Consider the following 23930-nt stretch of genomic DNA (forward strand, 5'->3'; position numbering starts at 1 on the left):
CCTCCCAGCCCACCCCTCCCCACCCCCCGCATTGTCGTCATCCATGTGTCCTTCGTACTTGTTCCTGCAAACCTTCCCCTTCTTCCTCTGAAATTCTCTCCCCCCGGTCACTGGCAGCCTGTTCTCTGTCAGTCAGTGCGAGCGGCATCGCAGACACCAGGTGGTTCCCAGGGCGGCACGCACCCTGGTGGGACTGTGGGGTGGTGCCCCTGCCTGTACTTGGGCAGCAGGCCACAGAGTGGGGACCCTGCGGATGGTCACTGTGGACTTCACCTATAACCTGCTCGGGAACCAGCCCATCGCCGATGCCCACAGTGCGTCTGTCTGTACATGGTTCATCTGCTGTTGGCACCGTGTGTCCAGGGAGGGAAATGGCCCCGTGGGCCTGCTTGTGGGGTGGGCCCAAGACCACTCTTCCGTGGTGGTCATTTTCAGATGATGGACGTTTTTCAGGTGTCTGAACAGCAGCTAAAAGATGCGGTGGCCCAGGCCGCAGAGACCCTCAGGTTTGGGAAGGAGAGACATCAGTGTAGTCTGGAAGGTAAGGGGCGCGCGGCTTTTATTTCACAGACATCTGTGTCTGCTCAGAAAGCTGTGACTTTGGAAACTCAGTCACCTCATACCCCAGAACTTGACAGAAGGACCATCAGGCGCAGGGTGCGGTCACCCAAATGCACACAACACAGAGCTTGGTCCAACCCTCAGGGCTGCAACAAGTGGCTGTGTCCCCTTGGTCATTGCCACGCGGTGGCCTTGTGGTGCAAGCGTCCCTGTCGAGAGGCTGCCGCTGCGGCCCTCTGTGCCGCTAGGACACTAGACTGCCTTGGTGGTCCGGCTGGCGTGTGCAGCTGTGTCCGTCACGTAAAAATGGGGGGGGCGACACTCCCACACCGCAGTCCCAAGATCCGCTGGGCCCAGNACCCTCAGGGCTGCAACAAGTGGCTGTGTCCCCTTGGTCATTGCCACGCGGTGGCCTTGTGGTGCAAGCATCCCTGTCGAGAGGCTGCCGCTGCGGCCCGCTGTGCCGCTAGGACACTAGACTGCCTTGGTGGTCCGGCTGGCGTGTGCAGCTGTGTCCGTCACGTAAAAATGGGGGGGGGCGACACTCCCACACCGCAGTCCCAAGATCCGCTGGGCCCAGCGCTCAGCACCCCCATGGCTTCCCCCACAGGGGCCAAAAGACTGGAGAGCAGTTGGCACGGGCGGCTGGCCGGCGACAAGGACAGCTCGGCACCTCTGCAGCGCAGGGCCCAGAAGGCTGTGACCCGCTCCAGCAGTGACAGCAGCCACGTGTCCGGGTCCCCCTCGGGCAGTCCCAGCCGAGCTGGACAGCAGCAGCCCCAGAACCTGGAAGACGGCGCAGCCGGCCCTGCTGGGTCCCCGGGGCCGGACGCCAGGCGCCCCCAACAGAGCCCGCCCCTCCCGCAGACACAGGGAGACCACCCGCCCCTGGGACTCAAGAAATCATTTGAGATTTTCGTGAGAAAGCCATCATCCTCCAAGCCCAAGCCCCCACCCAGGAAATACTTCAAAAGTGACAGTGACAGTGACCCGCAGAAGCACATGCAGGACAGCGCTGAGGCCCCGCTCCCGGTGAGTGCCCCTCGGTCGGTCTGCATCCCAGGCGCGGTCAGGGGCGTGCTGTTTGGGCTCCTGAGGGCGGGCCATCTCCAAGATGACCAGAGGGTCCCAAGTGCCTCCAGGCTTGTGCCTGCTGGGACACATGCCCCCATCACTGAACATGGCAGAGGGTGGGCATGTGCCTGAATGACCAGTGATGGCGAGAAACGGCCCATTCACCTGTCAGGTAAGGGGGGGGGTCCACTCGTGCCCACCTCAGCTTACGGACTCCTCGGGGAAGGCAAACCACGCCTGTGCTGTGGGCTCCTTGGTGGGGGTGCTCAGAGGTACAGAGCCCTGGGTGCTGGGGACCAGGACACCGTGAGGATACGCTGCCCCACAGTCACCTGCTGCCAGTGAGCTGCCAAATAAAGACTGGATCCTGTCTGAGTGACTGCTCTCGGGGTCCGCCTGTCCTTCCGGGCCCCCACGTTGCCCCTGCCTCCTGTCCGGTCCCAGCCCGTCTTCCTCTGCTGCTTCTGCGGTACCTCTCCTACGCCACTTGCTGTCTGCCCCGTCCCCCTCTGCTGCCTCCCTTCTCCCAGCCTCTGCCTGTCTCCGGTGTCCACACTGTCTTCTCTCCTGTCCCTGCCCTCCTCTCTCTCTGCCCTCCTCTCTCTCCAGGCCTCCATGGCTCTCACCTGTCCGTCGTGTGTCTGTCTCTCCCCCCAGTTTTCCTGTCTCCTCTCTCTTCCCCTCCTCCATTGGTCTCCTCCGCTCCTGTCCATCCTCTCTGCTGTCCACCCGTCTTTCTTGTCCATGTCTTCTCTCTCTCCTGGTGTTCACCCCTCTCTCCCTCCTATACTTTTCCTCTGTCCCCCACCCTTGGGTCTCTATTCTGTCTTTGTCCTTTCATCTCGCTCCGTCTCCCCTCTCCGTTGAGTCTACAGTGTGTCCTCTGCTGTTTTTCTAGTTTCATTGTGCGTCTTCTCTCTCTCCTGTCTGTGTGTCCCACTTCCAACGTTCTCCCTTCTGCTGTGTTGTATCGTGTCTCTTACCTTTGTGTCTCTCTCCACTCTCTCCTTTGCCTTGTTTCCACTCTCCTGTCTTCTTTTCACCTTAGGGGAGAGAGCAAGAGATGAGAGACAGTGAAAGGAACGAGGGGACAGACGAGGCAGTACAGGCATGGGGAGAGACTGAAGCCCTGGGGGAGATCGGGGGGAGCAACAGGCTGGAGACTGAGAGGCTGGAGAAATGGGGACCGACAGGAGTAGAAACAGGGAGAGGAGGTTAGAAACGGACCAGATCACAAGTACCGGAAAGAGACTGGAGGAGAGACACAGAAGGGGGGAGATACAGGGAGAGTGGACAGGGAGGAAAAACAGAAGGCAGAGGTGGGGGAGACAGGAGAAGACAGAGGAGAGGACACAGTCAAAGACGGGAGAGGAAAAGGGAGAGCAGACTGAGGATGTGGGAGAATCAGGAGGAGAGCGATGGAGCAAAGAGATTGGGAGAGGAGGGGAAGCAGGTGTGGGGAGAGAGAACATCAGGGGAGACTAGAAACACTGGGACAGGGAAGAGTCTAGAGAGACATGAGAGGGACAGGTGGGGGAGGGGAGGGCCAGCATAGAGAGGAGAGACTGAGCAGAGGGTACAGGAGGAGGACAGGAGACAACATCGGTGGGACACGCAGAGGAGTGGAGGGGGACAAGATGAGGATACACTGCACAAGAGTAGGAGAGAGACAGGGCAGTGGAGGACAGAGAGAGACTGGAGTAAGGAGAGGAGCTCGTGTAGAGACAGGACAGAGGAGAGGACATCGTGTGCAGTCAGGACGGACACGGAGGGAGGAGAGACCAGAGAGGAAAGGACAAAGACAGGTAAGAGGGCTGGAGATGCCAGAAAGTGCCGGGAGGAGAGAGTAAAGACAGGCAGGAAGTTGGGACAGAGGGGAGGGTGGACAGCAGAGGATGCTCGGGTGGGAAGGGCAGATGAGTCAGGAGGAGAGGAGAGACAGACGGGAGAAGGGAAAGAGCAGAAATGGGGAGAGGTGGAGGAGGTGCAGTGGAGACAAAATGGAGAGACGGACTCGAGAGGACAGAAGAGAGGAGAAGACTGGAGAGACAGGGAAAAGAAGTGAGACACAGGTCAGGGCAGAAGGCTGGGGACAGAGCAGACGGGAGCGGGCCCGAGGATGGGAGAGGCAGGAGTGTAGACAGGAGAGGACGTAGGTAAAACACAGGAGGGAGAGAGGAGGGACTCAAGGGTGGAGAGGGGGCAGGAGAGTCAAAAATGGAGACAGGAGAGAGAGAGCAGAGGATGTGAGAAAGGAGAGGAGATGACATTAGGAGCTAGGACAGGAACGACGACAGAAATGGCAGAGAGGGTGGAGCGACGGGCGGACAGGCTTAAGGAGCAGAGGAGAGACGGAGACAGTGGAGGAGACGAGGGAGTGACGGGAGACAGACGGGGGACAGAGGAAAGAATCAGGGCAGACAGGAGAATGGAGGTGATGCTGGGAGGAAGGAGGAGAATGTAACAGGAGCGAGAGGCAGTGGTGGACAGAGTTGGTGGTAGGAGAGAAAGAGACGGGCAGGAGGAGGAGTTGAGAGACAAGGCGGAGGGGAGGGATGTGGGGAGATCTGAGGAGTTAGGGAAGGAAGAGGAGGGGAGATGGAGAGATGACAGGAGGAGACACATGGACAGGAGTAGCTGAAGGGAGAGAGACAAGGAGACTGACAGACAAGAACACGGACAGGAGGGAGGAGGGGGGAAGGGGAAGACGGGAGGCTGAGTGGGAGACGGCCGCAGAGTCCACAGGGATTTGGAGAGTGAGCCACTGAGAAGGAGACGGACGAAAGGAAGAGAGGACTTTGGGGGGTGTAGTGGGGAGAGGGGATAGGAGGAGGTGGGGGTAAAGGAGCAAGAGACAGAAGGCAGGAAAGCTGGGGAGAGGGGGACAGGGGAGAGGTGGAGGCAGAGGAGAGGAATGACGGTCAAGCCCAGAGGAAGATGCGGGGAGGGACAGAGCAGAAAGGAGATGGAGATGAGAGAGAGACGGGAGGAAAGGGGTTACAGTGCACTCGGGGAAGGGGGGAGGAAAGAGAAGGTGACAGGCAGAAGGGACAGATATGGGAGGGACGGCAGAGAGGAGGTAGGGGAGGTGGGAGACAGGCGGAGAGGGCTGCCACTCACCGCCCGGGTGCTGAGCGCACAGTGTGCCCCCTGGTGCCACCAGCGGCCGGTGGAAGGGGACCACACGCCCTTACCTGCTGCCGTTTCCTTGTCGTGCTTTGCCGTGTCTGTGTCCTTTCAGTAAATTAAGCTATTACTTTACTACTGACTTCTAATTTTTGGTATTGCCCTAAAAATAATTAACCTTGAAAGTGTGAAAATGGATGGGGTGTGGCTGCTTGGGGTGGTGGGCACAAGGCGCAGCCCACAGATGGCGCCCCACTGGGCTGTGCACTGCAAACTTCTGTGTGTGGTCCAGGGAGCCACCGTCGCCCCAATAAGCCCAATACAAACACCCGTACACACCAGCTCCCCCGCTCGCCGCCTCACCTGTGACCACCACCTTCCAACTCCCTGATCGGGCGTGCACTCCACAGTGGGAGCGGGCGCCCCTCCCCGCACCTTTCTCCCCGGTGCCTGCCCTGCTGTCCGACCGCCCACGAGCACTGCGGCCTCTCAGTGCCGCCCCAGGTCCCTACAGCCACTGTTGTGCCTCCCCCTCGGTCTCTGGAGGAGCCACAGACCAAACAGGCTACAAAAATGACTTCAAGTGACTCACTGCGGCTTACATGACTGTCAACACCATCTGAACCATCTCACAATCCGCTGTGACCATCAGCTCCATCAGCTTCCAGACACGAAGTCAACCAAAGAAGAACGTCCACTCTCCCTACCGCCTTCTCTGAAATCCACGGGGACATCACGGTCCCGTGAATGTGAGTGATGCGTCTTCTCCCATGAGCACCGCCAGCGCGCTTCCTCTGGGTGGAGGCTCCCTAACCGAGAGACTGCACATCACCGCGTCAGCGCCATCACCAGCTTCCCACCACCCACCACCCCAGCACTGGTTCTACCTCGTATCCCTTCACGTCACCCCTGACGCCACATACTGAGGAGGCCGGATGCAAGGACTACACCAGCAGCGCGCCTCTGGTTTATACGCCGGGGGCGGGGGGGGGGGGAAGAGTCCCACTACTCACTGCTTCAGACTTTGTCCGTGTGCAGCCCTGACCCCAACCCTGCCCACCTGTGGAGGGCTGTGCCCTTCCCGCCCAAACATACCAGTGCTGAGGCCAGAGCTCCAGCCTCCACTCACGACCCCCGAACGTGCATGGAGAAGCCCAGTGCTGGCCCTGAACCTCTTGCAGCTGCAAGGCCAAGCCTCTGGCGAAGACAGGCTAAGGAACACGACTGTGCGAAGTCCTTCGGAAAACTGCACAGGGTGCCCCTTCCTGACATGACCCTCCTGAGACAAAGTCAACCCTGCTCCCATCTGTGCCTTAAAACCACTCCTCCCAGGGCCCTCCGCCTCCCACGGCACCAGTGCTATGGCCCACACCATAAAGCGATGGCAGCCGCCACCCTGGTAGCCGCACTCCGCCTTTCGTCCCTGACGCCACGCTGCCCACCCCACAGATGGCGAGCAAACCCACAGCCTGTGCTCCCACCGAGAGCGTGGGCCCGCTGGTGATTCTCACCACCCTAGCTTTGCCCACAACAGGTGGCGTAGACGGAGAAAGCTGTGCTCACACCACGGTCTGTTTCCACTGCTGCCCACACACGTTCCTGATGTCACACGGGGGAGGTGCACACCCTGCATGGACGTCAGGCTGCCCTTCACACGAGAAGGTGTCCTGGCAACAGTGTGCCCACGGCCCCTCCTGCTCCTGCCCACCAGCCCACCAAGACTCATTTCAGCAGCTTCACGATGTAAACATTGTTAGATGGAAACATTGTTAGATGGAAACATCAGGTTGCCCATCTAATAATACGCAGACTAAAATTCTCACTTACTAAAGAAAAGGTATACACACACACTGCCAACTCATGACTCTGTGTATGACACACTTTTCCCAAGTCCAGGGCACTGACCCTTCCACTGTGGGACCGGGAACGTGACTTTCTCAGACCTGAAAGGCCTGGAGCCACTCATTGGCCTAAAGAACCTGAAAGTTCTGCAAATGAAAGTAGGGAGTCCACCCCAATGGCTTCTCTGCTCACACTAGGCCTAACGAAGCAGCTCCTGCTAAGATCTACACAGGGCAGAGGGGCCCGCGTGATGCTGAAAACCACAGGCTGCACCCGCCTTTTTCAGCAGCCGATGATCAGTCATTGATCTTCGACGAGAGGCAGTGACCCGGAGCTGACCTGGAAGCCCTAATCTGACCCTGGCTGCAACGCCAGGGCTCAGCCCAGCGAGTCCCACCCACCGTGCCGCAAAGCACGTGTGAGACATGTCGTGCGCGGCTGTTCAGTCCGGGGCCCTGACCTCGGGTCCCTCGCACGGCCAGGTGGACAGGACAACAGCCAGCACAGCAACAGCTGTCTGGTGGGAATGGACTGAAACTGTATCTGTTCTTTTTCAGGTGGATAAAAAGTGTAGTTTTTTGGTGTGCCACAGCATTTAAGTAACTACCTTCAGCACCATGACAAACACGGCTGAAGTCCCTGTGTGGCTAGCTTACATCTCAGTATCGCTCAGTGACCGATCAGGGAACCCTCAACATGAAACACGCTCAGACCTGAGCATGGGCCGACTTCCCCACACCTGCTTCCATTTCTCTCTGTGGAGACAGTTGCTTGTCTCCCTCCCCCCGCCCCAGTTCTTTCTCAATCACCCACTGGGGGCGGGGGGGGGGCAGGAGCTGCATCTGTGTGCCACTCGAGCCCTGACGGGCCAGACGCAGCCCCTGCAGCTCCCCGAGAGCCCCCAGGCCCTCCCGTGTCTGAGACACTGGGAAGGTCTTCAGCGGGCCTTTCTGCTCAGCCCCAACAACGCCCACCTCCGGGGGGCAGGTTCCCTGGGGGCTACGACTGCAAAATCTGCCCAGGACTTCACCCACCTGCGACCACCTTTAGCTCAAGAAGGCCCCATGCTGTCTCAGGCGGACCCCACTCAAGCAAGCAGCCAGAGGAGACACCTCCCTCCTGGTCAGCGGTTGGCCGTCCACACAGAGCAAGCTCACGCAGACGACACGACCACGCCAAGCGGCCACCCGGGCAGCACTCGCAGCCGCCTGTGCCCTTACCCAGAACATTCACAAAAAATGCGGCCCCCCCCCCCCCCCCAGCCCACAAGGACTAACACCAGGACCACTGGCATAGACCAGCCCTGAGGGGCGCTCCCGCACACCCGTCCTCATGCCCGTCTCAGAGCCACACTGCCCTGTTCCGGCTCTGCTCCGGCTCTCCCTGGTCCGACCTCTGAGCTGGACACTGGGAGGACGGGGCCTCTGCCAGCCAGCTCCCGGGTCCACACACGCCTCTCTTCCCAGGACCCCGCACCTATCGTCATGGGATTCGCTAATCCAACAGTAATAACCACAACACGCCGTGTACCAGCCTGAGTCCGACCAAGGCCGCTCGCCGCTGCCACTGCCCTGCTGGCTGTCTGGGACGTACAGGGAGGCTAAGGACAGTCCCATCTGCCTGCACAGAGCCCCATACCTGGAACTGCAGTCACAGCACCGGACCCAGGCGAACAGACCCTGGTGTCCAATGTGTGAAGGGTTTTCAGGAATAAAATTAAAAGCTTTATCTGAAACAAAAATAATGATGAAAACCACCACAAAGACCCGGAGTGCACATCCCCGAGCCCACGCGATGACGGACTGCGGTGGAGTCCCTCTCCCGAGTATCGACGGGTCGAACCCCCGGGACGTGGTGGAGCTTCATTTCCCCCCAGAAGAGCCCGCTCTGCCACCGGTGAACCCCAAACACTACAGGAAACACAGATATTAAGTGTGAAAACATTAGGTGAAGGCATGGCTTACGGGGTGGGCTACACTGGCACTTCGGGAACATCCTGTCTTACACAGAAGTTTTTGTGGAACTGGAGCCAAAGGAGGGCTGGGCGGTGAACAACACGGAGCCTCCCTGAAGCCGAGTCCCACACGCTGCCCGCCGCCCTCCTCCAACACCTCAGGTCTGCGCTTTTCATTTTTATTCACCCTGAGGACACGCCCCTTCGTTCTGAGAGGGGAAGGAAGGGGGGAAAGAGAGAATCATCGATGTGAGAATCAGCTGCCTGCCTATGGCACGTGCCCTGACCAGGCACCAAACCTGTAACCGAGGCACGCGCCCTGACCGAGAACTGAGGCTGCGAACTCGCCGTTTGCAGGACGGCAGCCAACTAAGCCGCATGGCCAGGGCCGCCAATCTACGTTCTAACCACCACACGCGTGGGTGTTCCCTGCACCCCTTCGCTCCCACGGCCTGTGCGTGTCTGTGTGGGTGACGTGCTCCTGTCCAGGTCACCTGGCTGCGGGCTCCACACTGAGTGTCAGCTGTCACTTCTGTTGTGGTATGTGTTTGTAACACCGATTGGGTATACATTCACATGTGGCGATGTTGTATTAAAATAACATTTCTTTTCTAATTTAACAAATAATACCTCTGTTTCTGTTTTAAAAAACAAACCACCACCACCACCACTCAGTGTAACCGAAGATGTCGTTTACAATCACCACAGACGTGAGGGGTGCGGGCAGCACCCGGACCTGGAGTGCAGGGCAGCTGACCTCACGGGGCCCAAGTCGCCCTGGGTCCGGAGCCCAGCACTTGCCTTCTCCTTGCACAGCGGGAGGCCACCGTTTTGACACAGTCTCGCTTCCTGTTTACACCACAGGAAGCCAGCGAGCTGCTGCCACCGCTGCCACCCCAGGAAGTCACAGCAGCGGGCGGCCCCCATGCCACTGCCTACGGCCCGGGACCCGCTGCCGACCTGCACACCGCGTCTCCCGCAGAGGCCGAGCCCGGGAGGAGAGGCGGCAGCCCAGGTAGGACGGTTGGCTCTTCTGCAGGACGTCCAGTGGGCAGGTGAGAAGGGGTTCCTGCCCCAGGGCCGAGGACCTGTCACGCTGAGGCAGCAGCACCGGGGGTGCTGTTCAGGGCAGGGGCCTCCTGTCTGCAGGGGTGCTGCTCGGGGGCTGTGGGGAGGAAGGCAGGCAGACCACAGTTAACACGGGCACAGAGCCCCCGGGGGGCGCGGCAGGGCGGGCAGTGTCCACGTCTGCGCAGGCAGAGCAGGGCTCTGGGCGGGGATGCACCAGCCCCATGAGAGAGGGGCACCTGGTCCCGCAGACCCCAGGGGAAGACCTGGTGCCTTGGAGGTGGGGAGGGGGAAAACAAGCATGACCCTGATCGTCAAAGGGGGGGGTCCCACCCCAACTGTGTCACACGTGCGGATGGCCCCACACCCCTGAGTCCCGGGCCCCTCACGTGGAAACAGGCTGCCCCTCGGACCACTTGCTCTCCCCGCTGAGCAGCCAAGATGCTGTGATGTTAACCTGTGCTCTGGTCCTGCCACCCTGTCCCCCCGCCCCTGCCCCTGCCCCGCTCTGCAATGGAGGCAGCAAACTCCATCAGACTCGACACAAACCACAGGCCTGGTCTCTGCCCCCAGGGCCTGGGCCGTCCCCCGGCAGGCACCCCGTACTGCGGCGGCAGGCGCGGGTGGACTGCGGCCTGGACGGCGCGGCCGAGGACCCGTGGGCCCGGATCTCCGGCTGCATCAGGAGCCTGTTCAGCCCCATCATGAGTGACGGCCACGCAGCACTGCAGCCCGCCGCCAGCCTCGTGGAGGATGGGGAGCAGGGCCACCCGGATGGGCTCTCCCCGAAGCCGGACACCAGCACCAGCACTCCCAAAGCTTACAGACCAGCAGACCACAGCACCGTGAAGAAGGGCCCTCCTGTGGCCCCCAAACCCGCCTGGTTTCGCCAAAGCTTGAAAGAGCTGAGGCATCTCAATCCAGAGCCCAGGCAGCTGCCAGCGGCCCCCTCCTCGAAGCCCACACCGGTCCCCAGGGAGCGCCTGGGGCCGCACGCCCGCGCCTCCAGCTCCATCAGGCAGAGAATCAGCTCCTTGGAGACGTTCGGCTCTCCGCAGCCGCCCGACAGAGGGGCCCCCAGACCGAGCCTGCAGCCCCCCAGCCCCTCTGCAGAGGCGGTGAGGCCTCCAGGGAAGCAGGAAGGAGGCTGGGCTCCTGGCCTCCTGGGGCGAGGGGCTCCCCCCACTAGGGAGCAGCTGCCGCCACAGCCAGAGCCACTGTCCCCAGGCTCCCTGGTGGCCTCAGAGGCCAGTGACCTGCGTGTGTTGGTTTCCCCACCTCTGGGGCGGCTGCGTGCCGAGCCAGCCCCCAGCCCCGACCCTCTCCTGAGCCTGCTGCCCACACAGACTGCAGGGTCACAGGGCGCTGCGGTCAAGACGCCGAGCCAGCGGGCGCACAGCTTCCCACTGACCAGGACGCAGTCTTGCGAGGTGCAGCTGCCCGACGACAGGACCTGCAGGCTCTACGCCATCAGCAGCCAGGTGTCCTCGGCTGTCATGAAGTCCCTGCTGTGCCTGCCCTCCTCCATCTCCTGTGGCCAGACGCCCTGCAGCCCTGAGGAGGGGGTGTCCCCAGGGTCCCCGTCCAGTCATGACCCGGCTGCCAGCAGCGCTGACACGGGGTTTTCACTCAAGTAAGTGTGCTTGTGCTTCCCCGAGGACAGGTCGGTCCCCCCCTTGTCCCTGCCTGTGTGGGGGGAGAGGTGGCTCGGCCTTCCTGTTATGGGGACACCCTCCAGACACCCGGTCCAGGGTGAGGGGGGGACAGCCCCTCACATGTGCCCGCCGGCGGTGCCCGCCTCAGCTCAGGAGGCCCGCACTGTGCCACGAGAGGACCCCTCAGGAGCTCTTGCCGGCCCCTCCCCTCTACACATGGGTTCGTCCCCCTGGATGCGGACAGCTGGGCCCCAGCCGCAGCACTGCCTCACTGGCCACAAGCAGGTTCCTTCTGGACCCCTTTTCCTCTCCTGTTCAAACCGGAGGCAGTTTGAACTGCAGCCACCCCCCAGGACCAGGAGCCCCATTGTTCTGGACCAGCGTCGCTGCCCGGTGGGCCGGCTGCAGGGCCCCCGCCCAGCGCAGTGCTGTCCATCAGAGGAGTGGTCCCCTCAGTAAAACCAGTTTCACACCAGGTGGGAAGTGAACCTGCAAACCCCCAGGCACCACAATGAGTTCAGCAGCACGAGGGGCGCTGGCCCAGTGGGCACCCTCCGTGGTGGGAGGGCACTGGCTCCACCCCAGAAAGAGGACAGAGGAGACATTGTCTGACTCGGGTCACACAGAGACCTCGGCCTGCACCACCACAGGCCCCCAGACAAGTGCCCTGCTGCCCCGAGGACGGGGAGGGACTACCAGACACGACGCTGCATCACACCAACTCACACCTGTGCTGCTTTTCCCGTGACAGCCTCTCGGAGCTGAGAGAGTACTCGGAGGGCCGGGGTGAGCCCACGCAGGTTGATGACGGCACCCCTACTTCCGGCCAGTCTGTCATCTCTCTGCTGAGCTCGGAGGAGTTAAAGCAGCTCATTGAGGAGGTGAAGGTTCTGGATGAAGTGACCTTGAAGGTGGGTCTCTCCTGTGCACCTTCACCTAGAGGAAGGCCTTGGGGACAGCAGGCTGGTCACCTTGTTGGGCCACAGGGGAAGCTGCCACGTCACCACAGGTCGTGGTGGCTGGAGCAGATGCTGCCTGTGGTGGTGGAGTGGTTTCACAGGGCCACGTGGGACCTTCCAGGGGGAAGGAGATTTATAGCTTCGAAAAGCTGTCAGTCACTGGCTGATAAACGCTTTTGGTTCTATCATTGAGACCAGGTGCGGCTGCTCCTGGGCGGCGCCACTTCCTGTTCCATGTGCAGCGGGTCTGTGCGCCCCCAGGGGGCGCTGCCGAGTCCAAGCTTTCACCCGGGACTTCCCCTGCAGAGCGGTGCCGGACCCGAGGGCCCCAGTCATTCTGAAAGTCCCACTTCCCATACCCTGAACACAGCTCAGAGGCGTGAGAGAGGAAGTGGCCGCCCGGCGCAGAGGAGCCCAGGCCGTGGGGGCCTCACTTTCCCAGCTGCCTGGGCCGGCGGCACTCTGCCCGGAAACCGTCCAGGCTGGGACGGGAGCTGTCGTCCCAGCTCAGGGGCCCGGGGGGGCCAGGAACACAGGACGCCCGGGGCGTGACTCCTGCGAGGTCCCCGGGCCGTTCTCCAGAGGCAGAGGGCTGTGTGAACTGCAAGGGCCTCTCCTGCTGGCAGCTGCCCCTCGAGGGGGAAGCTGGGAGGTTCGGGCCAGTGCCGGGGTGGAGATGAGGCAGGCGGTGAGGTCCACTCGTCCCTCATCAGTCTGCGATCTGGGGACATGCCATCAGAGGGCCTCAGAGCCAGGGGCACGCAGGTCAGGCGATGTCCCAGCACGAAGACATTCAACAACAGGGCCACTGCGCACATGTCACAAGTTCCTCGCTTCTTTTTCTAATGGAAAACACCTGCCGGCAAGGAGCCTGGCTTCCTGCACAGCGGCTGCTCCTCTCAGGCCACGTGCTCTCTGCCCATCCTCAGTTCCTGTCACTCCCATCTCACCTTTGCCCCCTCTTGTTGACGTGTGAGCCTGGCCCCGAGTGCTTGTGCTGCCGGGACGGGGAGCGGAGGGCACATCTTAGCTTTGGTCAGCGGCCGGCGTGGTGCGCATGCCCAGATGCTTGTGGGCGTGTCCGCAGGCTGAAGGCGTGCCTCTCCTCACCTGAGTGCTGGGGCGGGCACTCAGCCAGGCTCCCAGTGGGGAGAGAAGGGACAGCCAGCTGCCCCAAAACAGTTCCGACGCCTGGGTTTGCTGAGGCCAAGTTTGAGACCGAAATGGCAGGGCTGCGTGACCCAACGCGCTGGGGTTCCAGGTGGCCGGGTGACACCCGCTCCTGCTCGGATGTGTGCGCGTGGGGCAGGCAGAGGGAAAGGGCTGTACGGGTGGCTTCACACACGTCCTTTTTCCTTCTGAACTCCCCACAAGCCCAGAGGGCAGTCCCTCCCTCACGGACGGCGACGCGGGCTCAAGGAGGTGGTGGGCACAGGGGCATGGGCCAGCCGGGTTTCAGACTGAGTCCGGCGGACGCTCCCACGCGTTACCCCGTCGGTGCTGCTGCGAGAGGATGCCCTCTACCGTCCGTTTCCTTCCACAGCAACTGGACAGCATCCATGTCACCATCCTGCACAAGGAGGAGGGGGCCGGCCTCGGCTTCAGCTTGGCAGGGGGCTCCGATCTGGAGAGCAAGGCGATCACGGTGAGTGGCCCTGGGAGGCATACCCACTTGCCGGAAAGGAGCCTCGTGTGGGTGACGAGAGGACGCCAGGCCACTGGGCGGGCTCTCAGGGCAGGTCTGCACCCGTCCGTGTCAGCAGCACAGGGGCCGTACTAGGTGACCTCGGGTCCACCCCAGCACTGTCCTGCACCAACAAAGAAGGCCTGTCCACACTATGCGGCAGGGCCCCCGGGCCGCGGCCCGGCACCGAGCCTGTCAGGAACCAGGCTGCCCACAGGAGGGCAGCCTGAATGTGCTGCGCTTGAATCGCCCCAAAACCATCCTACACACCCCAGTCTGGGGAAAATAGTCTCCCATGGGATGGGTCCCCGGTGCCATCAAGGTCTCCAGTGCCCAAGGAGACTTGAGCCCTGGGTGGGGCTGCAAAAGGCGCTACAGGTGTCACGGCCTTACTCTGGGGCTGCAGACTCAGAATCTCTCCTCACCTGTGAGTGTTGACCTTGCTGATGGACGACCGGCAACCGGGGGGCCTTGGGAAGGCAGGTCCTAGAGAGGTGGCCGGCGTCCTGGTTGTGCCCATGGGGAGGGCGGGGACGTGAACCTGGGTGGGGGTGAGCACTGCACTGCGGTACAGCAGGGATTCTGAGGACGTGAAGTGCAGGCTGACTCTGGTTGCAGTCCCAGAGTCTAAGACGTGCGGTTGAGGAGACTCTGGGAGCCACGGTGTCCATCACTGTCACCCTGGCTGTGGGGGTGGAGGCTGACCGTGCTCAGGACACAGTCGGCCTTGTTCCCTTCGGCCCAGGAACTGGCGCGCTGCACTAATGGGCTCCGACCCCCAGCAAGGGTCTCCATCGAATGAGGGTGCTGCCTGCGCCAACCTCCTCTGCTTCCCCAGGTTCACAGAGTGTTCCCCAACGGGCTGGCCTCCCAGGAAGGGACTATCCAGAAGGGCAACGAGGTCCTTTCCATCAACGGCAAGTCCCTCAAAGGGGCCACCCACAACGATGCGCTGGCCATCCTCCGCCAAGCCCGGGACCCCAGGCAAGCTGTGATCGTCACGAGGAAGCCGACGCTGGAGGCCGCGCCCAAGCTGAACTCCTCCATGGACTCTGCAGCCTCGGACCCTGGGGCCAGTGATGCCTCTGCAGAATCCAGTGAGTTGTCCTGGCGTGGCAGAAGCCCCATAAGCCACGTCACCCCTGTCCCTGGGGGGCTGCTCAGCCATGGGCTGGTAGCCCTGGGTGCTGCCCAAGACGCACGTCTGTGCTGGGACACGCGCATGCTCAGCGGCAGCGTCTGCCCGGTTCTCTGAGCCAGGGGCGCGTGGCCCGAGGACCAGTGCTGCCCTAACAGAGCCCGTCTCCTCTGCAGCAGAGGCCACTGTGCACACGGTGACTCTGGAGAAGACCTCAGCAGGGCTGGGCTTCAGCCTGGAAGGAGGGAAGGGCTCCCTGCACGGGGACAAGCCTCTCACCATCAACCGCATTTTCAAAGGTACGCTGTGCTCCTTCCTTTCTCCCCAGTGGCAGGTAGGGGCGCCTTGCCTGGCTCCCCTGCCACCTACATACCCTGTGTCTCCTTGTCCCTTCTCCAGGGGCAGCCTCAGGGCAGACTGAGACAGTCCAGCCAGGAGATGAGATCTTGCAGTTGGCCAGCACGGCCGTGCAGGGACTCACGCGGTTTGAAGCCTGGAGCGTCATCAAAGCGCTGCCCGACGGGCCGGTCACTGTTCTCATCAGGAGGAAGAGCCCACAGCCTGGGGGTGCCCCGGCTGAGGGAGAGCCCTAGGCAGAGTGCGGACAGCAGAGCCAGCAGCACGCGAATTCTCAGGGTCACTGCTCACCCCCCCGTCCAGGCCCAGACCCGGACCTCCTGGGACCAGCCCGAGGGCTGTCCCGACGGTGAGGGCCGAGTCACAGTGGGGTGGCCGATGCGAACTATGTACAGACAACTCAGTGCAAACATGGAGGTGCTTTAAATAAAGTGAATGTATTGCGATCGAACATGAAACCCATGCCCTGTTTGCACACCTTCCCAGAGGTGTAACTGGGTGACGATCCCCCAAACAGCCACAAACAGCCACGCTCGTTTGTCAGGAGTCCGCAGTGTGGCCAGCGGGGCTCAGAGGGGCAGCGTCAGCTGGAGCCGCACAAAGGCCTGGAGATGGAAGCCCAGGCAGGCCACTCTCATACAGCTGCGGTGGACACGTGCTGGACCTCTCCCTGCGGCCTGGGCTTCCTTACCACACGAGTGTCCCGGAAAGGCCAGAGCTGGGGGGCCCGCCTGCCTGGTCACTGGAACAGAGCTGCATCCCGGGTGCCCTCGGTGGGGGCTGGCATATGCCTGCCCGGGGTGGCGGGAGGGAAGGGGAGTTATTACCGGGGCTGGTTTGGAAAATCCCGGCCGTCACACAGCCACCGCACCCAGGCGCGCAGCCGGAACGCCAGGCAGCACGCAGAGCGGAGGGGCGAAGCACGAGCGCGCCACTCACCTCAGCGCTTTCTCAAGGTTGGCGTAGAACCCGGCCATGCTGCGCGGGAAGAAGGCGTCCACCACGCTCTGCGGGAGGAGGCCGCTCAGGTCCGTCTGGAAAAAGGTCACCAGTTTGGTCTTGCTGGGCTCCCTGTGTGGCGGCAGCGGGACGGGAGGGTTAGGCGTCGGCAGAGGACCCGGGCTGCACGCAGGGAGCGGCGTCGGCAGAGGACCCGGGCTGCACGCAGGGCAGGCTGGGAGCGGCGTCGGCAGAGGACCCGGGCTGTGCGCAGGGCAGGCTGGGAGCGGCGCAAGGCAGGCTGGGAGCGGCCGGGCGGAAGAGACGGCGGGGGGCCGGGGGATGTCACTGCCTGGGGGGTGCCCTCTGGACCTGCGCGAGCAGATCTGGAGGGGACCAACTCAGACTTGCAAGGTCACACCGGGCCGGCGGCACCCCGCCGCCAGCCCGCCACCTCCGCCCAAGAAGACTGTGAATTCCCTGTCCCNCCAGTTTGGTCTTGCTGGGCTCCCTGTGTGGCGGCAGCGGGACGGGAGGGTTAGGCGTCGGCAGAGGACCCGGGCTGCACGCAGGGAGCGGCGTCGGCAGAGGACCGGGCTGTGCGCAGGGCAGGCTGGGAGCGGCGCAAGGCAGGCTGGGAGCGGCCGGGCGGAAGAGACGGCGGGGGGCCGGGGGATGTCACTGCCTGGGGGGTGCCCTCTGGACCTGCGCGCGCAGATCTGGAGGGGACCAACTCAGACTTGCAAGGTCACACCGGGCCGGCGGCACCCCGCCGCCAGCCCGCCACCTCCGCCCAAGAAGACTGTGAATTCCCTGTCCCGAATTCTGTCTGTGGGGGCCTGGGGGCAACAAGGGCAGCGGTTCTGTGGAGGTCTGGGGAGTCCCGGGGGTTCCTGACCCCTTTGCACCAGGGTCTGCAAGGTCACAACACCTTTCAGAGCAGCATTAAGGGGCGGTCGGCCTCTGTCCCTCTCGTACCCTCTGAGCTTGCGGGCTCTTTTTCAGAGGCCACACGATGGGCAGGGACAGACATGACCTTCCCTGAGCACAATGTTAGCGAGACTGGTGGACATGAAATGACGGCACTGTTTTTGTTTGGAAAAATAGTTTTTTCATAAAAACATCTGTCCATATGTAATTTGTTATTTAATATATTTCTTAAATTTCCTTTTATTAATTTCAAGCAGCAAATATTGATGGATATAACTCACATTAAAAAACCCTTTAAAGTCCTGAAAAATATTTAGAAGTATAGTATTTTTTACACACCCAAAACAAACTATCTGAAAAAGAAATTAGGAAAACAATCACATTTACAATTGCATCAAAAATAATAAAACACCTAAGAATAAACTTCACCGAAGAGGCAAAAGACTTGCGCTCGGAAAAGTACAAGACACCGAAGAAGGGAACTGACCATACAGATAAATGGAACCACACACTGCACTCATGGGTGGAAGAGCTGAAATCGCGGAAACATCCCTGCCCCCCGGAAGCAATCTGTACCTTCAACACACTGGCTATCAAAGTGCCAATGGCATATTTCACAGGAGGAGAACGAATATTCCAGAAATGTATGCAGAACCACAAAAGACCCAGAATAGCCACAGCAATCCTGAGGAAAAAACAACCGAGCTGGACGTATCCCACTACCTGATATGAAACTGCACTACAAGGCCGCGGGGGGTCAAAACAGCATGGCACTGGCACGGGAAGAGGACAGACGCCCAGAAATAAACCCACGCTTTTAGGGCCAATTAACATCTGGTGACGGAAGTAAGCACATGCAATGGGGTAACAACCGCCCATTCAACAAGAGGGGAGGATGGCGAATTCCAGGCAAGGCAGGCAAACACCGTGGGCGCATCTGAACAGATTCGGGTGAGGGACAGAAGCCCAGGGGAGGCAGGAGCACAGCACACAGAGCGGCACACAGAGCGGCCCTGGCTGCCAAGGGACAGGATCATGCTCAGGGCGGTCACGGCAGGGATTGCCAGCCAGACCCAGATTTAGTGAGGGGCGTGCCTGGGAGGACACAGGACATGGCTTAGTCGGCACAAGGCGACATCTCCCTGTCACAGCCCTCCCGATGGCCAGAACAACAAAGGGACGGGCCTTGTGGAGCTCATTTGGCTCCTTGCTGGGAGACGTCACCAGCCTCAGGGCATCGCCAGGAACCCCAGGCAGCACTGCACCTGTGCATCAGGCGTTTGCCGACGTCCCTCCTGAGGCCCAGGGCTGCTGCTGTCGGCCCTGCAGAGTGCTACCCCAGAGGCAGAGACTTCCTTATGCCGCAAAGCCTCAGCGACAGGCAGACTCTGTCCCCGCCGTCCTGAGGGACCTTCCCTCATCTGCTGCTCCACCCCAGGCTCACTCACACCCTCGTCTCTCTCAGCAGCGTCCCCTTTGGCCTGGAGGAAGTGTGCTCAGTGACTGTGCTGTCCCCGGGGTGAGCAAGGGCCTCAGTGGGCTTTACACACGGGCCAGGCTGAGGGTCCTGCCTGTACATCATTCACAGAAGGAGCACGACTGGGCCCAGGGAGGTGGTGCAGGGCCTGGCCTCCACGCGGAGCAGGCCGGCCGGGGTCGCGGCGCCCACACCACCTGTTCTAGGGATCAGCCAAGCTGCCTGTGTGGAGCACCCGTGTCACTTCCCAGGCACCGATCGAGGGCTGGAGCGGGCGCAGTGCCCGGCTGCTGCCTCTGCGCAGGCAGACTCCCCGCCTGGGAAGAGCCCAGACTCCCGCGCGCGCCCCCTGTGTCCATCCCTGCTCTCTGACCCCTCCTGCCCACATGCGTCACAGCTCTGAACCTGAACTCCACCCACATCTGCTCAAAACTCTCCGGTGGCCTTGTCCTTACTGTGCCCGGGTCCTAACAGGCCCCCAGACCCTTCGTGCAGGCCCCCTTCGTGCACTCAGCTGTCCGTGGCAGTGCCGTCCAGCGTCAGGGCCTGCAGCGTGGTGGGCAGGGTAACCCCTGTGCCCCGCAAACAGAATTCCACCCTGGAGCCCTGTCCGCTCCCTGGGTCCCAGGCACCGCCCTTACCCTGGCACGGGCTCGCAGAAGCAGCCACAGGGGTGGTTCCGTCCTCTCACGTAGCCTGGCTTCGGTGGGCACAGTGGGTGCTCCAGGTTGGCAGCTAGGAGACAGGGCACATTTCCGGAAAGCCGTGCCAGTGCGGCACCCACCCCCTGGAACCCAAGGGGCTAGCAAGGGGGCACTGAGCCCCCACAGCCCCACCCCAGTACCCCTCCTCCACACACACAGCAAGTACGGCAGAGAAAAGAACGTTCCAGAACTGTGACGACGGGGGTGTAGGAGGCGGCACCCTCTCGGATCTCAGCCGGCACAGGTGTGAGGCATGAACGTGCCGCCGCCTGCCCCACGGGGCGAGGTGTGGCTTTCAGAGGGTGGCGTGGAGGCTCTAGCCCCAACTCGCTGCGCCCTGAGGTTCAGTGAAGCCAAACTGTAGCTCACGAGTGTGGGCACAACTGGGGGCCTCAGCAGGAAGCGAAGGGGTGCTGACCACCCCGCAGACGGGGGCCGAGGGGCAGCTCCCCCGTGGAAGCGCACCGGGGGCCCCGGAGGCTCCGCGGCAGCCGGCCGCCACTCACCGTTGGAGCTGATGGTCCCGTCCTCGTACGTCTTGACCAGCACCAGGTCCACGAAGTCTCGGGGCGAAATGATCCTCATGGCGGCCGAGGGGGTGGCGGTTCTGGTGACGCACAGAGTCTGCCAAAGCCAAGGGGGTCCCGCGGAGTCCGCGTTGTGATGCTATTTTCATAAAACTCCTAGCATAGCTCAAGCTAGATTCTTCCCAACACTTAAGAGCCTCATGGTTACAGGAAATACATGAGTTTTTAAATTTAGTTTCCATTTACATACATATTTCTGATGCAAGATGACAGTTCTTACAAACAAGTGTATTAGGATAATATTCAGTAGGTTACACGGAATAAAAATTTGAGTTCCAGGCAAAACACGATACGGCATTTCTGAGTAAGGAAAGCTGGTCCCTGTGTTGCTAAATTGAACATTGGTAATAAAACTGCACGTTATTTTAGGTACATCCGTAAGAACGATGTCCCGTATTGTCCCGGTTGCCAGATGGGTTACATGTTACAAATGACAGGCGTGGGAACTTCTGGGGAAACTTCAGGGGCCGCCTCCACGCTGGCCGTCCGTCACGCAGAAGCGCGGGGACGATGTGCGAGTTCTTGGAAACCCACGGGAGCTACGGGAGCAAGGAGTCTGAAGTCCACTGCCCTTGAGGACTCACAGGGCCAGGCCGGGGGGCACCACAGCTGCCAGGGATGAGGGCCGGGGCAGCCTGGCTCAGGGACCCCACACGGGGGAGGAGGGCGGCCCCGCACAGCACCTGCCAAACCCACTGGCCAGTTGGCCAGGCGGTGAGGACAGTGGCACCCCAGTGGAATGGTGCACAGGCGAGCTGTCTGCGGGAGGTGGTTGGCAGGCCCTGGGAAGGGAGCGGTGGTCAAGGAGTGACAAGGGAGCCTGGGGGGCCTCCGGGACCCAGGCAGGAGGCAAGAGCCTGGGGGGGGCTGGGGTGACTGACAGGGAAGGAGCAGGCAGCTCTCTGCACTGGCTCTGCGCTCACAGCCTCTGGCACCCTGGGTGCATCTGGTCGCCTCCCTGAGGCCACTTCCCTCCCCCAGGGAGCAGCAGCCAGGGTGAAGGGACAAGGACGCAGTGAGGGACAGTGCCGATCACTCATCTCCACTGCGGCCCCTCGGCCTTCTCTCAGGTCCCATCAGTGTGAACACGCTGAAAACTTCTACCTTCAAGAACATCCCATACACAGTCACCATGTCATCACAGTCACATCGGGTCCCAAGGGCATGAACCCACCTCTGGACTTCACGCATCTGCCCACAATTATCCGGACACCGTCTCCACAGTTTTTTGGTGCTGCCACCCTGTTAACTCACCGGATGTTTTTACCTAAATGTGTCTGCTTTTTAACACTTAAAGTTGTTTGAAAAGGAAGCTATTTAGCTGTTGGAAATGGGGAAAATGTACCGCTTGGCAAAAGTTAAAAGAAATCCACAGCCTCTGCATGAGACACTGCCCGAGTCCGAGGGCCGCTGTCTGTTTCGTGGTGACGGAGGTGAGTGACTGACGAACGGGTATCAGACAGTCGGCCCGTGCCTGAGACTCCCCTTCCCGTTATCACAGAGACTTGTCAAGAACCGGGGTGGGTGGCCTCCCTGTGCCCCCCCTTTCCCCTGGACAGGCGCACCTGCCTTCAGGGAGCCATGTGGTGGCAAGCGGGGGCGACGAGTGAAATGCTGGCCAGCACGACCGAGGCCCCGGCTGCGCACGGGGAACCGCCGCCCGAGGTCTCCCAGCGCCATCCGTGTGAACGCCCAGGAGGGCACCCAGGCCACAGACACCATCTTCAAATTGCACAGGCTGGCGAATTCTCCCCTGCAGCCACTTTCCTACGGGTTCTGCCTCTGACTTTTTCCCCTTCTCAACTCGTGTTAACAAAGTGAGGTGGGCTCTGCGCCCTCCGGAGGGCCTGGGACGGGACCCTCGGGACCTGCTCGGTCTGACACGGTGCCCAGGGCCTCCTCGAGGCCCCTTCAACGCACAGAAGCAGCGACGGAGAGAACAACAAGCCCTGGGTTCCTCAAAGGAGACGAATTTCAAAGGCTCTCTGCCCACCCCGCGCTAGTGGGGGCTACTGAGCAGCAACACCGGACATTTCCAGAAGGTTCCGACCAGCGGTGCCTCCCGACACATGTTGCCAGCGGAGACGCTGCCACCAGGCAGACCCGTGGCTGGCTGACCTGCCGGCCCCTCTGGAGGGAGCAATTCCCACTGGTGCCGAGGGGCTGCACTCAGGCCCTGCTCCCGCACCTCCCCCCACAGCCTGCACCACTCGCCACGCCTCTGCCGGGTTCTCTCAGTCACACTGTCGCCTCCCTGCACCTGGGCCCCAGCTGGGCTCCAGAGCTGCGGGAACCAGGCATCCATAGGGCGCTCCCCTTGCCAAAAGGTGTCACAAACCCCCTCCAGAGGGGACAGTCAAGCTACACCGGGCTGAGTTTGCAAAGACTTACATCAGTGATGCTCTGGATCACTTCAAAACTGGTCACGTTCTCATCCCATTTTGCTCGAAGGCTCCCAACAAGTGGCTTCACCAAGTCCCACACGCTCTCCCGAGCTCCGTTCACAACGCCTTCCCCTCGGTACCTGCAGCAAGACACAGGATACAAACGCTGGACGTCCCCCGTCAAACCCGTTCACCGGGGGACTGCCTGGGACCGCCGGCCGGCAGGTCGGCCTCGGCGTGTAGGACGGCCTCGCAGTAGGGGCCGGGCAGACCAGCTCTTCTGCCCTGGCTGGCAGAAGCAGCCGGCAAGCTTCCACGAGAACACAGCGTGCTGGAAATGATGTAGTTAAATCTGGAAAGGAATGGAGAGCTGACTGCAGGCAGCTGGGACGACCGAACCTGTCAGGAAGGGAGCCCCAGAGCTGCCAGGAGGGGGGGGTGGTGTGTGGCGCCTCCGACAGCTAGGAACTGGGCGAGCACTTACAGGTTCCCGGGGAACTCCACGGAAGGCCTCCAGGAAACTGTGACTCCATTCTGTCAAAGGCAAAGAATCGCAGAGTTTCACAGCAAGACAAGCTCTGGGACTTGGCCTGGCCCAGTCCCGTTCTGCGGGAGGGAAGGCACAGCTTCCGGGGCTGCAGGTCTCCCAGGAGCCACTCTCACCCGGGCAGAGCGGTGCTGGCGCCCCACGGGACAGGAACAGGGTTTTAGCAGGCTGCCCACCCCCCCCGTGTAGGTCTGGGTGCTTTTCAGATCACCTTAAAAGCCACCATTGTAGCTCCTTGAGCAACTGAGGCCCATTTGTTAAAAATCAGAAGTGCCAGGTGAGCAAACCGTCCGCAGCCAGCCTCTCCGAGAGCGGAGGGAGGGGCTCACGCTCCGCTGGAAGGTTCCAGTCAGGTGACCTTAGTCAATTCCAGGCAAGTGGGAAGAGGCTTACCTGCATTTCCGAGCACCAGGACCCAGGGTGATTTTTCAAGGGAGCCCCCTCCCTGCCCCCGCCGGATCCTCAGTCCCGCGCCTGGGACTGGAGTGTGCCCGAAGCAACGGGGAGGAGAGGAGCCTGGGGGCGTCAGGCTCAAGGACCCTTCCCGCCCAGCTCCTCACTCACGCCTTCCCGACAGGTCTTCCAGCCCGACTCATCTCGCCGGTACTGGAGCATTTTCTGGGCCACCGCCTCGCCTTTCTGTGCCGCCAGCGCGGGGTCCATTGCGCCCGGGGATGCGCGACGCCACGGGTTACGCGGGCCAATACTCCAGGAGGCCCAAAGCCCGGACCTGGGCGGAGCGCGGAGCCACGCCCCCAGCCCCGTTCCTGACCCGGGATTGGCCCAGGCCCTCAGGAAGACCCCGCCCTGCTCTGAGATTGGCAGGCCCAGAGATGGGACGGTTCTGCGGGGACACATCACCCCAGGGCGGGTCCAGCAGAGCCCGGCTCCGCCCCTACGGCTCTGAGAGGGGCCCTGGGACCCGATGGGGGAGGTCGGGGTGG

At 61.6% G+C, this 23930-nt stretch overlaps 2 protein-coding genes across 3 annotated transcripts in view; one reads left to right on the top strand and one right to left on the bottom strand.

Moving 5' to 3' along the window:
- The window catches only part of IL16 (interleukin 16), a 58020-nt gene extending 42159 nt beyond the window's left edge, over window positions 1-15861 (top strand). Inside the window, exons 11-19 of one of the 2 annotated variants that reach the window (XM_037053500.1) lie at window positions 454-541; window positions 1172-1593; window positions 9422-9572; window positions 10199-11258; window positions 12032-12191; window positions 13783-13884; window positions 14762-15020; window positions 15238-15360; window positions 15461-15861. In XM_037053500.1, coding sequence (XP_036909395.1) covers window positions 454-541; window positions 1172-1593; window positions 9422-9572; window positions 10199-11258; window positions 12032-12191; window positions 13783-13884; window positions 14762-15020; window positions 15238-15360; window positions 15461-15654 — 2559 coding nt within the window. In that variant the 3' untranslated portion in view covers window positions 15655-15861. Of the gene's footprint in view, window positions 1-453; window positions 542-1171; window positions 1594-9421; window positions 9613-10198; window positions 11259-12031; window positions 12192-13782; window positions 13885-14761; window positions 15021-15237; window positions 15361-15460 lie in introns of those variants that run through there. The other variant, XM_037053501.1, reaches the window with a different exon arrangement.
- Window positions 15837-23739, bottom strand: STARD5 (StAR related lipid transfer domain containing 5). The gene is made up of 7 exons (XM_037053502.1): window positions 23551-23739; window positions 22924-22973; window positions 22447-22579; window positions 19975-20092; window positions 19406-19499; window positions 16358-16489; window positions 15837-16209 (listed from the first exon to the last, which is right to left on the bottom strand). Exons 1-7 carry the CDS (start codon window positions 23647-23649, stop codon window positions 16158-16160), a joined length of 678 nt encoding a protein of 225 aa, XP_036909397.1. The 5' UTR covers window positions 23650-23739; the 3' UTR covers window positions 15837-16157.
- Between the last annotated feature and the right edge of the window lie 191 nt (window positions 23740-23930).

Source organism: Sturnira hondurensis, unplaced genomic scaffold, assembly GCF_014824575.4.
Source record: "Sturnira hondurensis isolate 20B ecotype Veracruz unplaced genomic scaffold, ASM1482457v3 Scaffold0007865, whole genome shotgun sequence".
Lineage (NCBI taxonomy): Eukaryota > Metazoa > Chordata > Mammalia > Chiroptera > Phyllostomidae > Sturnira > Sturnira hondurensis.

Coding starts and splice junctions, on each gene's coding strand:
- STARD5 (XM_037053502.1), bottom strand. CDS start 23,649: ATGGACCCCGCGCTGGCGGCACAGAAAGGCGAGGCGGTGGCCCAGAAA. Junction 22,580..22,923: donor GTGGAGTTCCCCGGGAACCT/GTAAGTGCTCGC, acceptor GTCTTGCTGCAG/GTACCGAGGGGAAGGCGTTG. Junction 16,490..19,405: donor TTCTGCGAGCCCGTGCCAGG/GTAAGGGCGGTG, acceptor GCCGCCACACAG/GGAGCCCAGCAAGACCAAAC.